General features: G+C 43.9%; 1 protein-coding gene and 1 long non-coding RNA gene across 2 annotated transcripts; both read left to right on the forward strand.

Moving 5' to 3' along the window:
* Positions 1-860: 860 nt before the first annotated feature.
* On the forward strand, positions 861-7,621 carry LOC124649498 (DNA (cytosine-5)-methyltransferase 1A-like). Its single transcript, XM_047189122.1, has 11 exons — positions 861-2,113; positions 3,474-4,956; positions 5,086-5,250; positions 5,358-5,547; positions 5,655-5,766; positions 5,850-5,997; positions 6,083-6,280; positions 6,359-6,637; positions 6,710-6,871; positions 6,957-7,175; positions 7,490-7,621. The coding sequence occupies exons 1-11, from the start codon at positions 861-863 to the stop codon at positions 7,619-7,621; spliced, it is 4,341 nt and encodes a 1,446-aa protein (XP_047045078.1).
* Positions 7,622-9,178: 1,557 nt separating this feature from the next.
* Positions 9,179-11,266, forward strand: LOC124678455. Its single transcript, XR_006994484.1, has 2 exons — positions 9,179-9,614; positions 10,950-11,266. It is a non-coding gene; the product is annotated as an uncharacterized LOC124678455 (long non-coding RNA).
* Positions 11,267-15,666: the final 4,400 nt, after the last annotated feature.

Below are 15,666 nucleotides of genomic sequence, written 5' to 3' on the forward strand. Positions count from 1 at the left end.
ATCACATCATTCAGTAGTTCAACAATTAGTAACCCAAGTTTTATAGGATATGCTACACAAATTGAGAACTTAGTGTTGCTTAATTAGCCACTGTGCCCAACCTCCCATGTTTGAGGAAAAGTCACATGTGCCCTTTCTCCTCTAGGTTTAGGTTTGTTATACAAGACACCCATCCCACACCTTTGCAGATGTCATTAATTTACCATTTTGCAGAAAAGTCTAAACAAATAGTTTTGATTTTGCTCACCTTTTTATTTTGGCTTTTGGGTTTACCTAGGGGGATTTCATTGCTTTATTTCTGTTTTCCTGTTGTAAGCTTCTGTATCATCTTGATATTTTTTTTTACAAAATGACATGCATTTGGGTCTGTGGTTGAGAAAAAAGCTTAAGCCACATCTTGGTTTGTGTCTACATAGCACTTGACACAACATGCTTGAGTTTTGGGCTTAATACAGAATCCAACGTCATTTTGGTAATAAAAATATTAATCTTGGTGATCCAGTTCAGCCACCTGTTATCTTCCATCTTTTTTAAATGACACTCCATTTAATATTTATATGTATGTGCTTCATCCTTCATCTGATGCATACAGACTTGCATTGTGTTCAGTTCTTTTGATATCTGCATTATTTTTGTGGCTTTCAGGAACAAAGAGGCGCAGAGCAAAGCCTCGTAAGAGTGAAAATGATTCCACTGAGGATGACACGTCGGAGACTGAACTTCACAATGATAATAAAGAGAATAATGGTACCAGTGAAAATTGTCACGAAGTTATTGTCTGCAAGAGACCAAAGAGAGCTGCTGCCTGCTCTAATTTCAAAGAGAAGGCTTTTGACTTATCTGAAGAAGAGTCACTTGTCATGATCAAGGAAATCCGGATTGAAGAGGAAATAGAGGCTGTTAGGTTGACAAAAACAGGACCTGAAGATAAGAAACCATGCAGAAAACTCATTGATTTCATCCTGCATGATGAAAATGGTAATGTGCAACCTTTTGAAATGTCCCAAAGTGATGGTATCTCCATCACAGCTCTTGTCATGCCCTTGGATGATAATATGGAAAAGGGCAGGGAAAACGGAATACACTGTGTAAGATTTCACCCAATCACGGACTGGAAAATTTCTGGCTACAAAGAAGGCACTGCAGCAATTTGGCTCTCAACAGAAATATCTGATTATAAATGTGTGAAGCCGGCAAGCAGTTACAAGTTTCATTTTGACCTTTTCAGTCAGAAGGCTCGTATCTGTGTTGAAGTTTACAGAAAGCTAGCTAGATCAGCTGGCAGAAATCCTTTGCTGGCCCTTGACGAATTGCTTGCTAGTGTTGTCCGTTCCATTAATTCTAACAGAAGTTTCAATGGAACAGTGAGCAAAGACTTTGTGATCTCAATTGGTGAGTTTATACACAGTCAACTTACTGCATTAGATCATACAGTAAACAGTGATGATGAAATACTGTCCATGCTGCCTGCCCTTGTTGCACTAAGAAATGACTGTAGATCTAGGATGCAATTCAGCATGTTGCCAGCTATGACCTCAAATGGCACTCTGATGATCAAGGATGGGCAGGGTAAGGAGGTGAATGAGAATGAGGATGAAGATGCGAAATTAGCAAGACTGTTGCAGGAAGAGGAAGAGTGGAAGATGATGCAGCAGAGAAACAAGCATGGAACTTCACAGAAAAATGTCTACATCAAAATTAGTGAAGCTGAAATCGCCAATGACTACCCACTGCCGGCATACTATAAACCGCACAATGCAGAAATGGACGAGTACATATTTGACAGTGACGCTGGCTTGTGTGTGGATGATCTGCCAGTAAGAATACTCAACAATTGGGCTCTATATAATTCAGATTCCAGGCTCATCTCTTTGGAGCTCATCCCTATGAAATCAGGTGCAGAAAATGATATAGTGATCTTTGGATCTGGTTTCATGAGAGAGGATGATGATAGTTGCTGTTCAACAGCTGAGGCAACACAGTTATCTTCTTCCGCAAGTAAATCTGACCAGGAAGATCAAGGAATTTCAGTTTATCTGAGTCCAATCAAGGAATGGGTTGTAGAATTTGGTGGATCAATGATCTGCATATCTATTCGAACTGACATAGCTTGGTAAGTACTACTGCGGCTTGATTTCATTTGGTACAGCAGCTCTATGTCTTGACTAGTTAAGTGTCCTTTTTTAATGTGTCGATGTAGTATTGCAATTTTGTTATGGAAAGCATGTGTTGTAGTGGTTCCCAGCAGGGGCATGCCTAACACCATATTTCTCTCGCTGAACCATCACAAACAATCACGGTGCACTTCATTTGTCACCGTTCTCGTACCACACTCTGATCACCTCTCAGTTTTCATGCAAGTTTAAGACCCTGCTTCGCCCTAGGCTGACACGTTGTGGCTCTGTCGTCAGAGATGAGAGCAGCTGGTGGGGCAACGCCATCACTAGCGACTGCATAGATATTTTGTTAGCTTAGAAGAACCTCGTCTAATTGATGTCATAAGAAAGGTGCTACTCTAATTTCTTAGGCCCGCATTTCTCAACAAAGTTACCTTTGTTTTTTTATTGGTAGAGCTATTTCTGTAGTGTCACTTTGCAAGTTCATTTGCAAGGAGGGGCTTCATATGCTGTACGTTCTCAAGTACCAACAAACTGCACTTGAGAAATCTAGAGCCATAAGAACTAAGAAACTTCCATCTGCAACAATCATGAAATGTGCACCATGAGATCACAGTTTCTCTGCATTAGTTAACAAGGGTGATGAACCTTCTGTTGTACTGCTGTCCAGACAAGAAACTGAACCAAACAGTTACTCTAGCAAATTAGAGGACATGAGCAGATAGAATGTACTGTTTCAATTTTGTTCCGTAAGACAATGAGAGTCAACTCTGCGCATGACAGTTATAGATATGTTTCAACAAATCAGTTTAACAGATGACTAGAAACGTACAAAGTAGTTCTGTCAAGTATCATGAGATAAATATTTTCTGAATCACAGTTGATCCATTCTACAATTTGATTTCTCAATTAAATATAAGGATCTCTTTATCTTCTAGAACATTAGAACAGATCAATATTTGATGGTAAAGCGCAGAAATGAAAGACAATTTCCAAACATTTCTCAATCCATAAAGTAGAATGATATTTTTAAATAAACAAGCTAATTCTCAATTCAGGACCACAATATCTATGGGTGTAAGCAACATTAGCTACCTGTATTAACCTAAGCCATGCATAAACAATGAAGATGTTTCTCCACAACATTGTAGACTGCTGGTCACTGGGGGCCTGGGTTGAAGGCCTTCTCTTTCGTCTCAGCCTTTTGTTTTAGATCCGATGGACTGTAGGACCAGTAGGCAATGGACCATGGCCACCAACTGTCCTTATAGGAGTAAATTATTTTGTATTCTGATTTCCTTCCTATTTAACCCCCCATTTACGTATGAATTTATTATAATATCTCAATTATATCAGGTACAAACTACGCCAGCCAACAAAGCAGTATGCACCATGGTGTGAAACTGTCCTTAAAACAGCAAGACTAGCTGTCAGCATCATCACCCTTTTAAAAGAACAAACTCGTGCTTCAAAACTTGCTTTTGCTGATGTTATTAAGAAAGTAGCAGCGTATGAGCGTGGGCACCCTGCATATGTTTCAACAAATGCAGCAGATGTTGAAAGATATGTTGTGGTGCATGGACAGATAATTCTTCAGCAGTTCAGGGCATACCCAGATGAGTCTATTCAACGAAGTGCTTTTTGCACAGGCCTTGTTGCGAGGATGGAAGTAAGAAGACACACAAAGTTAGCAATGAAGAAAAAATCTCAGGCAACAAGAGGAGAGAATCTGAACCCAAGTGCAAAAATGGGTCAAGTGTTAAAAAGAAAGCTTATGCGTGCGACAACCACAAGGCTGATCAGCAAGATATGGGGTGATTACTATGCCACCCATTTCCCAGAGGACTTAAAGGAGGGAGATGAGAATGATGAACCAAAGGAAATTGAGGAGGAACAAGAGGAAAATGAAGATGAAGCTGAGGGGGAGGTTTATGTTGAAGATGAACATGTTTCGAGGACCCCACCATCAACACGGTCTAAAAAGACCTCATCACAGACTTGTAAAGAAATTCAATGGGAAGGCCAAACAGTTGGAAAATCACTCTCTGGAGAAGCTCTATACACATGTGTTAAAGTTCGAGATCTCAATATTGCTGTTGGTGGGGCAGTCACAGTAGAAGATGATTTAGGAGAAGCCATCATGTTTTTTGTTGAGTATATGTATGAGAAACATGATGGTACAGGGATTCTTCATGGAAGAATTCTGCAAAAAGGTTCACAGACTGTCCTTGGCAATGCTGCAAATGAAGGGGAGGTTTTCTTGACTAATGACTGTTCAGAATTCGAAGTAGGTGACATTAGAGAGTCGGTGACTGTCAATTTCCAGCTGATTTCTTGGGACCACAAGTGCAGAAAAGAGCATCTGGAAGCTAATAGGCTGGAGAGGGCCAAGGCAGAGGAGCGGAAAAAGAAAGGTTTGTCGGTGGAGTATATTTGCAAAAGCTTATACTGTCCTGAGCAAGGTGCTTTTTTCTCCCTCGCTCGTGATAAACTAGGCACTGGAACAGGAAATTGTAGTTCTTGTGTGGAGCGAGGAGCAGTTAGTGATGAATTCAAAATACGTTCAGAGACCAGCTTTGTCTTCAAGAATGTTACATATACTGTTCATGACTTTCTTTATGTCAAGCCTGAGTTTTTCTTCCCAGTGGAGGGTCATGGCACCAACAAGGCTGGAAGAAATGTGGGCCTAAAGCCTTATGTGGTATGCCATTTGCAGAGTATCATTGCTCCTTCTGGATCTAAGAAAGCTAACCCAGAATCAACCAAAGTCAGTGCAAGAAGGCTATACAGGCCTGAAGACATTTCATCAGCTAAAGCTTACTCTTCAGACATCAGAGAGGTTTGGCACTTTGCCCAATTATTTGGGGTCTAATATTCACTGCATCATTGTTTATCCATATCAATACTGTCATATACATGTGATTCCACCTAACCTTTTTTTGTACCTCTTTATTGTTGTTTGATCTAGGTGTATTACAGTGACGAAATAATAAGTGTGCCTGTGGTGATGATAGAGGGAAAATGTGAGGTTACATCAAAGGATGACCTTCCTAATTCAAATCTTCCAGTAGTGGTTGAGCATGCCTTTTACTGTGAACATCTATATGATCCTGATACTGGAGCTCTTAAGCAGGTCATTTATTACTAACATTCAGCTCTTAATTTGCTCCAGTTACTTTTGCTTTTATTTTGTTGAGAAACTTCTTCAGATAGTTGACAGTTGTCTTGTCTCTGAACCAGCTACCGGCCAATGTTAAGCTCATGACCCTGACAAGGAAGGCACCTGCTTCAAAAAAGAATAAGGGAAAGCAGATTTGTGATGATGAACAAGCTGGTTCAGGAAAGGACACATTAATATCAGAGAAGTGTCTTGCAACTCTTGATATTTTTGCTGGCTGTGGTGGTTTGTCTGAAGGGCTGCAGCTATCTGGTAATGTGTTTCCATCTGCATCTTTTTTTAATGCACGTGCATGTTGGTGGATAGAAAACCTTTTCTCCACATACTCTCTGATCATCAACTCTACATCAACTCTACAGGTGCATCACATACAAAATGGGCAATTGAATATGAAGAACCTGCCGGGCAAGCATTTGGTGAAAATCATCCGGAAGCTGCAGTATTTGTGGAGAACTGCAATGTGATTCTGAAGTATGGAATCCCTTTTATCTCCTTTGGGTTTTAACTGGTTACTCCTGCATCTCCCACTCATTTGTGACTCCTGGCCTTTGCAGAGCAATAATGGGTAAGTGTGGTGACGGCGATGATTGCATCACAACTTCCGAGGCTTCTGAGCGAGCAGCTAAACTTTCAGATGAGCAGATTAAGAACCTCCCTGTACCAGGTGAAGTAGAGTTCATCAACGGTGGCCCACCATGCCAGGTCAGTTGTTTCACCCAGGGCTGCTGCTTGATGCTTTGTTAAATCTTCCGCGCTGCTGCTTGACTTTCTGTGCATCTTTTTGTAGGGGTTTTCTGGGATGAACAGATTCAATCAAAGCCCATGGAGCAAAGTCCAGTGTGAGATGATTTTAGCGTTTCTGTCCTTTGTGGAGTATTTCCGCCCTCGGTTCTTCCTCTTAGAAAATGTTAGGAACTTTGTTTCGTTCAACAAAGGCCAGACCTTCAGGCTTACACTAGCATCACTCCTGGAGATGGGATACCAGGTGCTTGACACTCGCTCTTCTCTGTTTGTCCTTGTGCTATGACACATCTATATGTTGTAACCTTCTGTTTGTTCATAGGTTCGATTCGGGATCTTAGAGGCTGGTGCTTTCGGTGTTGCGCAGTCTAGGAAAAGGGCATTCATCTGGGCTGCTGCACCTGGGGAGACTCTTCCTGACTGGCCTGAACCGATGCACGTCTTTGCTAGCCCTGAGCTGAAAATCAACCTACCAGATGGCAAATACTATGCAGCTGCCAAGAGCACAGCTGGAGGAGCTCCATTCCGCTCAATGACAGTCCGAGATACAATTGGAGATCTACCACCGGTGGAGAATGGTGCCAGCAAACCAACAATACAGGTGCACATCACATCATCCTGATTGTCTATGTTATTGATACCGCAGCTAATTTTACATTCTTTTGTGGTCCAGTATGGAAGCGAACCTGTGTCTTGGTTCCAGAAGAAGATTCGAGGCGACACACCTTCGCTGTGTGACCACGTAGCCAAAGAGATGAATGAACTGAATCTCATTAGGTGCAAGCACATTCCAAAACGCCCAGGCTGTGACTGGCATGACCTCCCAGACGAGAAGGTTCTCATTTTATTCATTCATTTTTGCTGTTTTCTACCTTCTTGGTGCCCATGTGATGTAGCTGATTTTCATGATGTGGATGCAGGTGAAGCTATCCACCGGGCAAACGGTGGAGTTGATCCCTTGGTGCTTGCCCAACACAGCCCGGAGGCACAATCAGTGGAAAGGCCTGTACGGGAGGCTCGATTGGGAGGGCAACTTCCCCACATCTGTGACCGATCCCCAGCCAATGGGCAAGGTCGGCATGTGCTTCCACCCTGATCAGGACAGGATCATCACCGTTCGTGAATGTGCTCGATCTCAGGTAAAGCACAATAATCCCTGTCAACTTAGATGGAGTAACATGTTATTTTTTTGAAGCTAAAAGGCTGCTGCCTAGACTGTACAGTTTACACCAACTGTTGCTTGACAATCACACTAGATTGAAGTAATCCGTAGCCTGTCGAAACAAAATCAGATAATCACCTTACTAGTTAGATGTAAGTGTAAGCACAATTGCTCTGTCCATCGTTCATCTTAACCTCCAGTGGCAGAAAGAATCTCATGCATGATGCAATGAACCAAATATGTTGTGAAGATATCTGATCTAATCCCATGTTATGAATGCTTGCATTGCAGGGCTTCCCTGATGGCTACTGTTTTGCTGGCAACATCCAGAGTAAACACAGGCAGATTGGGAATGCTGTACCACCACCCCTTGCCTATGCTCTTGGGAGGAAGCTCAAGCAAGCTATGAATGCCAAGCCTTGAGTGGCTCAAGTTAACTGCATCATTTTTTTGGTTGGTCCATGTGACAAGCCTGCCTGTAATAACTTCAATTTCTTGGGAGGAAGCTCAAGCAAGCTATGAATGCCAAGCCTTGAGTGGCTCAAGTTAACTGCATCATTTTTTTGGTTGGTCCATGTGGCACTTAGTTTATGATTGGGCCTTATGTAATCTGAAATTGAAGTTATTACAGGCAGGCTTGTCACATAGAGCCGTTTTCTGGGCATCCTTATGCTAGGATGATTGAGACCAGCAGGATGATTGGGCCTTATGTAATTTGAGACTGAAGTTATTACAGGTTGGCTCGTCATATGAACTGGAATTTGTGCATCCTTATGCTACAGAGTAGGATGATTGGGCCTTATATAATTTGAAACTGAAGTTATTACAGGCAGGCTTGCTATATAAACTGGTTTTTGTGCACCCTTATGCTAGGATGATTGATGCCACCAAGGTGTGGGTGTATGGGTACAAGTTTAGAACATACTCTTAGAATTGGGAGTACAATCTTTTTGTAAACATCGACTGTAATACAATAGCAAAAGGCTTACATGATTCCATGAACACAGCTTGCCATAGTTACAACTTTTCTACTCTCAGCAAGTGAGGACTAGCAGCATTGTTGTTTTGCAAAGTTGTGGAGATAATACATCAGCAATTAATCTACCTTCTGTACTTTTCACATGAACACAACTCTTGAGCTTGCCTGCTACTTGATCTCTTTCACACATCAGCTCTCAGTCTAATAATGCATAGGTCTAAACGATACACTCAAGGATTTCACAAGTTTTATTTATTTCCACAGTTAGTCAGAATGGATGATTTACACTTTCTGCACCTTGGAGCAACAACTCACAAAATATCCCTTTGAAACACAGCTTCAGATAAGACAGTTGGCTTAAAATCGCTCCTTGATTTACTTTCTCCAATTTTATTCCTTTGTTTCAACTTCCATCTTCCAGCTTGTAAGGAGCCAGGTCATCTGCCCAAGTGCAGCATCTCGTTTGCATTTCAGGAAAAAGATGGCCGCGGTCTTCAGGCATTCTGTTGCACACAGGCCAGTCCTTCTCTACTTCAGTTCTTCTTTTGCTCAAGTTCATTTGTATCGCTGGCGAATCATGGATTATTCTATAGATAAATCAGCTAGCAGATGGGTCAAAACCGGGCGGATGGGATCAGGAGCCATAAGAGCATGTACAACGCAGGTGCTAAAAGAGGGCGCTAGGATTTGTTTCCTGGCCGTTTTCCCGGAATCCCTGTCAATCGAAGGAAAGTTTGTTGCGTCGATGCAAAAGTAGTAGCCGGGCGCTCCAGCTATTTTTATCTACCGGAAGCGCTGGTTTGGTTGGAGATCTGACACTAAATCGTGAAATAAGCGCCCGCATGTTGCGTTCCGCGATGCAGGGGACGGGACTTGCCTGTGCCGCAGGCGTGCGACCATCCGTGCGGCGCGGGGTCGAAAAGCCATCGAGCGGCTATTATTCCTGTACCCCTACCGTTGGTTTTTCTGTAAAAATAAAGCAACCGGAAATACAGGGACCCTTCCGCTCTCCTCTGTACAGATTCCTTATCCTTCCCCTTCCGTCCTGTGTGAAGTGAGCTCGAGCTGGAAAAGAACTCAAGCGGCGGAAGCTGAGCGGAGACCTCTGGTTGTGCCGTCTTGGTCCCGTTCCTCCGGCCTCCGGTCTCTGCTCCTCCCACGCCGGCGTGTTTTCCCCTTGCTACTCATACTGGCTGTAGCCTGGATGGTCTCGGCGGAAAGCAGCGCGTGAATCGGGAGGAGGTGCCTAGCGGGGCTAGCGCTGGTCTCACTCCCCGCGGCGGCGAGGTGGAGGATACCACGGCGGCTAGGCGCAGCGTCGGCGAGGCGGCCATGCCTGCGGAGGCGAGGCGCCGGACTCAGAAAGTACCATAGAGACTATAAGGAGGACCTCGTCGCTTACCTCATCTGCTGGTGCAAGCTCAAGGAGAAACAGAGGTAAGCAACTTTTGCATTCTATGAAATGATTTAGTTCAGTTGTAATGTCAATGAAATTTTTAACTGAGCTGGTTTATGGGAAACATTGGTTTATATGGTTAAACTAGCAATCCTGGAAGCAGCTCTTGGGAATGTAGTAACAGCGGGTTCGTATTGCCAATTGATGGTCGTATGGTATGTACTGACATTGGGTTTGTATTGCCAATGGATGGTCGTATGGTATGTACTGACATCGGGTTTGTATTGCCAATCGATGGAGCCATGGAGGTATCATAGAATTTAGCATAGTGTTGTATTGTAACTGATATGCAGCCATTTGATTTGTGAAGAACCCCAAATGATCCTGCCAAACATGCTATCGAAATGTTAGTATAATAAAAGGTTTAAAAGAAACAAAGTAAAAAATCTTTATACCGTTGAAGTGCCTTCGGGCTGTACTTCTGCAGTATTATTTGTGTTCTTTTTCTTCTTTGAAGTTGCTTTCTCAAAGCCACCAACAGGTCTTGTTGGTCCTTTGGTAGTCTTTTCCTTGACCTTGATACCTTTTGGGTTGGCAATGCCCGGATTATGTTTTGAAATTCTGCTAGAGTCGATGTTCAGTCCTGCCACATTAATGCAAAAACTAAGTTTCAGTTTGGAAGTAGTCTAGGCAATTATAAGTACAAGTTGTACCATTTGCAGTAGAGGAGTTATTCAATTCTGGATCGACTATAATTTTCAAGCATTTCTCCACATCTTGCGCTAATTGCTCTGCACAGTTAGCAGCCGTATTATATGATTCATCAGATTCAGCAGCACGAGCAGCTATTTTCATAAACATTTTACACAAATCTCTGTAGCAATTAGACATTCTTGCTTTAGGATCCTTGTGCTGGTTGCGTTTGGTTGTTATATCCAGAACTTCTGCATCTATTGTCCACCTCTTCAATATATATTTTTCTGGGATATGCTTGATATTATTAATATCAAGTACCTTTAAGCAATGAGAGCAATGTATTCCAGCAAATTCAAACTTTTTACAACTTATGCCCACTGCTTCTTCTAATGCTAAAACCGATAGTTTCGGCATACTTGTTATAAAAAGAATAAGCTTCCTCCTCTGATAAAAATTTCATGCCATGTTTTGGTACCCTTCCATCAGTGAGATCTGCTGTAGTTTCTTGTAAATCCTATATAGATTAATATTCAGTTTAGTCAATACACAAATGCTATGATTGTTATCCATTATTTCCCCTACACGCCAATACTGAACATAATGGCATTCTCCTGATGAGTTTGGTGATGGGGTAGTACTGTTACTGCTTACCCTACATCTATTTGATCTTGTGCATGCAGGTGTTTCTATAAATTTTGCAAAGTGTTCCTGTACATCTAGGCTGATGGCATACCTGATGAAGCACATATGAAGGGGATGACAGGATTGGAAGAATTACCACAATCTGTTCAAAAGCAATTGCGAAGCAACTATTATGATCCATCAGGAAAAAACAGTCAGATTTCTTACTGTGCTTGCGTGAGACCCATGGCCATCATCATGCCATTCATTACTAGAAGAAGCCATCAGCTACTTGTGTTGATTGCTGCACTATTCAATTGGTTCCTTCACGGTTCAATCGGAGGATTATTCAACTAGAGGATAATTTTCCTGTGCTGATTCGCTTTCAACCTTATTTTGGCGCGCAGCTGTGTATTTCTTTGATGTGTTCCCGCGCGATGAGTTATCTCTCTTTTGTGTGTTTTTTTATGTTGTGCATGGTCGAGGGAAGGTAATCCGTACACAGCGGAAGGGATTACGCATGAGCTCTGTATTTCCGGTTGTTTTTTGTGTGGAGAAAAACCAGCGCCAGGTTACGGGAATAGCAGCCGCTCGATTGATTTTCCGCCCCGCGCCGCACGGATGGTCGCACGCCTGCGGCACAGGGAAGCCCCGTCCCGATGCAGGTACCTAAACGCTATTTAATCCTCTATTTATTCCCTTAAGCGTCTCAATTGGCGCCTGTGCATTGTACATGCCCTAACTCCCTCCCAGATTGGCGCTCGACGACTACGCTTCATCATGACAAGACTGACCGGCTGACTGACAACTACTGATCCTGAAGCTAATTTTCGTTTTGTCAACTTACTTTGAATTAGCTGCGAAAACAACTTAAACCTCAAGCAAGAATCAGCTTGTGGTGGTCCATATCGCCTGCTTATAACTCGTGTTGTGACTAGAAGCATATCCAGGAATGTACTACACTCCAGGATAATGTACTTAGCTGAACTCGTGTTCAAAAAATTGTGCACCAATAGCAAGAAATCCGAATTGCGTGAAATGCATAAATATGGAAATAGGAACTGCTTGTTTCAGCTGCCCGGCAGACTGACACGACGTCAAAATCAATAGCAAGAAAACCATTTCCTTTCCATAAAATTTTAGTACGTGGCGAGGAGTCAAAAATTATTTTTTCAGCTTCAAATCACAATCTTTATGTATGGATGAACAAGGGCACAATGTGTAATTTTGCTCAAGATTTTCCGATGTGAAAAGGCTGGTAATACACGCACAGGAGATTCAAGCAGTCACTCAGTCAGAAGAGACGTGTCCTAGAATTAAAATACGCGCTTACAAATACACAAATGAACTCCCAGATCAGAGCATCTTTTATGGCTTAATTAGTCAGGGTGCACCTCAGCACCCTGCACCGTTTGTCCATGACGGTCTACGGCCGCGTGGGCGGCGATGGTGGCGGCGACGGCGGCAGCTCGAAGAAGTCGAACATCTCCGGGGCCAGGTCGTCGAAGAGCACGTCGGGTGCGCCTCTCCGTGTCGGCAGGATGTGGCCGTAGACGTCGTCGTCCTCCCCCAGCCCAAAGAACCCGGCCGGCGGCTGCTGCTCTTCCAGTTCCCGTTTCGGCTCCAGGTAGGCGACGCCGCCGCCGTGGATAAGTGCGGACGAGTCGACGAATCCAGCGGCATCAACCATCAGTGCAGGGTCGCCGGCGTAGAGGAAGGACAGCGGATGGTGAGCCTCCGGAGGGGCGCCGTACGAGCTGCTGCATCCCGCGGCGGCGAACCCGATGGGCGACGGCAGGATGGATCCGTGTCCGAGTAGGCCGGGGAATGGGGAACCGACGCACTGGTTCGCCGTGAGTGGTGGTTCTTGGCTGCTCTCGCCGACGTGGTGCTGGTTCATCGGCGTCTCTTGGAAGGGGATCATCGTGCCGAAGCAGGGAACTTGATCCTGACGCAGCGGCTGAAATATGCAACAGTGCGAGGCTTCAGAAGTTCAGATAACGAAAATTTGGCAGCATGGTTGAGTTTGGGAATGGAAAAATAATGATCGAAGAAGGTTGTCCACAAAAGTCTCAAATAAATGTTTTAGAAGTTATGATTAATTTCAAACATTGACTACTTGAACCCTGTCAATTTCAGTTATAATTGGGAGCGATACTTCTTACTCAAGAAAGAACATTCAGCTAACAGACAGAAAAGTATCTGAATTTATAATTTCATCAATTTTTATCATGGTATGTATCTTAGAATGTCCGGACAACTAGCAAAAGAAGGTACCAGTGCAGAAGAAACAAGTTTCGTTGGATCATTTCAGAAAAACAGAAACGCACGATCAGGTTCAGAAATTAGGTGATTGCTGTCTAGTTCAAAAGTAGCAACTCTTTTTTCTTCAGGAGTTGAAATAATGAAAAATTGACACCATGCTTGAGTTTGGGAACGGAAAAATAATAACCTAACAAGGTTGTCCACAAAAGTCTCAAATAAATGCTATTTTAGAACGTGTGATTAATTTTAAACATTGACTACTTGAAACCTGTCAAGTTCAGTTATGATTAGGAGCGGCATTTCTTATCTTATTCAAGAAAAAAACCTTGAACTAACAGACAGAAAAGTTTTTGAATTTGTAATTTCATCAATTTTCATTTTTCAATGAGGTATAGTTCTTAAAATTTTGGTCAACTATGTATCTTAGTCTTCTTAGAATGTCCAGACAACTAGTAAAAGAAGGTACAGACTAGCAGCAGTGCAGAGGAAACAAGTGTAGTTAGATCATTTCAGAAAAACAGAAGCGCACGATCAGGTTCAGAGAAAAGGCGATTGCTGTCAATAGTTCAGAAGCAACAACCATTTATCTTCAGGGAAAGCAAATTAAGCAAGAGTCGTCACCTCGGGCTCTGGAGCTCGGGGCAACTGATGACGAGACGCCGCAGGCGAAGAAGAAGGAGCGCCGCCGCTGCCACCGGTGGCGCCGTGCCTGGCGGCGGCGGGCCTCCTGCGGGACAGCGGCGCCCGCAGCATCCTGGCGAGCCGCTTCTGCCGCGTGCTCCAGAAGTTCTTGACGTCGTTGTCGGTCCTGCCGGGCAGGTACGTGGAGATCCTCGCCCACTTGTTCCCGAACTGCGCCTGCAGCTCGATCACCACCCGCTCCTCCTCCGCGGAGAACTTGCAGCCCCTTAACGCAAGCAAACACAGCATTGTTCAGCACGGCGCATGGCGAATTGAAATCGATCGGTAGCTTCGAACAACCAGAACTGATCAAGGAAATGGAGGAAGTAAGCGGTATACGTCTTGAGGTTCGGGCGGAGCTTGTTGACCCAGCGGAGGCGGCAGGACTTGCCGGTGCGGGGGAGGAGGCCTTTGGATCGAATGGAGCTCCACTCGCGGGACCCGTGCTCGCGGACGTGCTGCCGCAGCACCTCGTCCTCCTCCGCCGTCCACGGCCCCTTCCTCACCGCCGCCCGGTCACCGCCGCCGCGCGGATGCATCGTCGTCCTCCGCTGCCACAAGCGACCATGCCAATCGCAGCACTCGCCGGAATCCCGCTTCTGTCTGTCGGAGCAAGAGCAGGAGGAGGAGAATTGAAATGGCAGCAGGGCGCGCCCACGAACGCCCACGTCCTGCGATGTAGAGGGGGAAGTGGGAGGAAGATTTTGTAAGCGAGAGCGGGGAGCGCATCGTCCAACCCAAGCCGTCCGATCGTGATCGGAGCGCTCTTTTCAATTCGGGGGCACAACGGGACGCAGCAACCGCCGCCTTCCCACAACTCGCGTCTGAATACAAATCAAATCAACTTGACAGGTTTACCCTCACCTCGTCTCAGGCTCCGGCTTGAAAAGAGCGTAGGCTAAATAGGTACCGGCTGGTAAACATGCCTACGGTACACAGCATATCAAATCATGCAAAAAATATTCGTGAACAACAAAACAACAACATATTATAAATAGAAATACATTCTCATAAATAGCAACACTTGCCATAAATAAAAACACATCGAGATGTGATCACTTAGAGAAGATATCGATGGCAACAGTTACGAGACGGAAGGCGGAGTGATCTTAGTTATGGTCCTATTCCTAACTAACCTACCAACGATCGTTTGACTGGGAAACGCGAGGTTCAACCTTAGCTACGTGGATGCGTGATTAGAGAGATCAAAATAAAGTACTCCCTCCGGTTCATATTAATTGACTCAATATGAATGTATCTAGACACAATTTAGTTCTAGATACATCTATATTAAAGTCAATTAATATGAATCGGAGGGAGTACGTGAGAATACTATGGAGGCCCCACTTACTGAATATTGGACGGATACATGGGTAGGTGGGTATGGGTTTTACGATCTTATACATGTACGACATTGGGAAAAGACTCGCTGGCTCATGTGAGGCATCTGTCGTTTATTCATCTGTAGTTCGCCCTTCTCCTCCTAATATCACGATTCCTTGTGTCGCCTTTACTCGATCGGTACATTGTCGATATCCGAGCAGATAATCGGTTCTCTGGCATAAATAATACTTTAAAACTCTCTCAAAAAATGGTGGGGATATGGAAACCTATTTTCTATCCAATTCTTCATGTACTCTTAAGTTGCAACAATTGAGAGAGATTCTTCGGCAATGATAATTATGAACACATTTGTTCTATCGGCTTAGTGGCGATGTATTATCCAATCGTATTTGCTATGTGCAGAAAGATAAAATGAGAATATCAGTGATAGATCACTTTAAAAAAATCAATGAATGTAGAAAGCCATTTTAGAATGTAATGCTCTTA

Source organism: Lolium rigidum, chromosome 1 (genome assembly GCF_022539505.1).
Source record: "Lolium rigidum isolate FL_2022 chromosome 1, APGP_CSIRO_Lrig_0.1, whole genome shotgun sequence".
Classification (NCBI taxonomy): Eukaryota; Viridiplantae; Streptophyta; class Magnoliopsida; order Poales; family Poaceae; genus Lolium; species Lolium rigidum.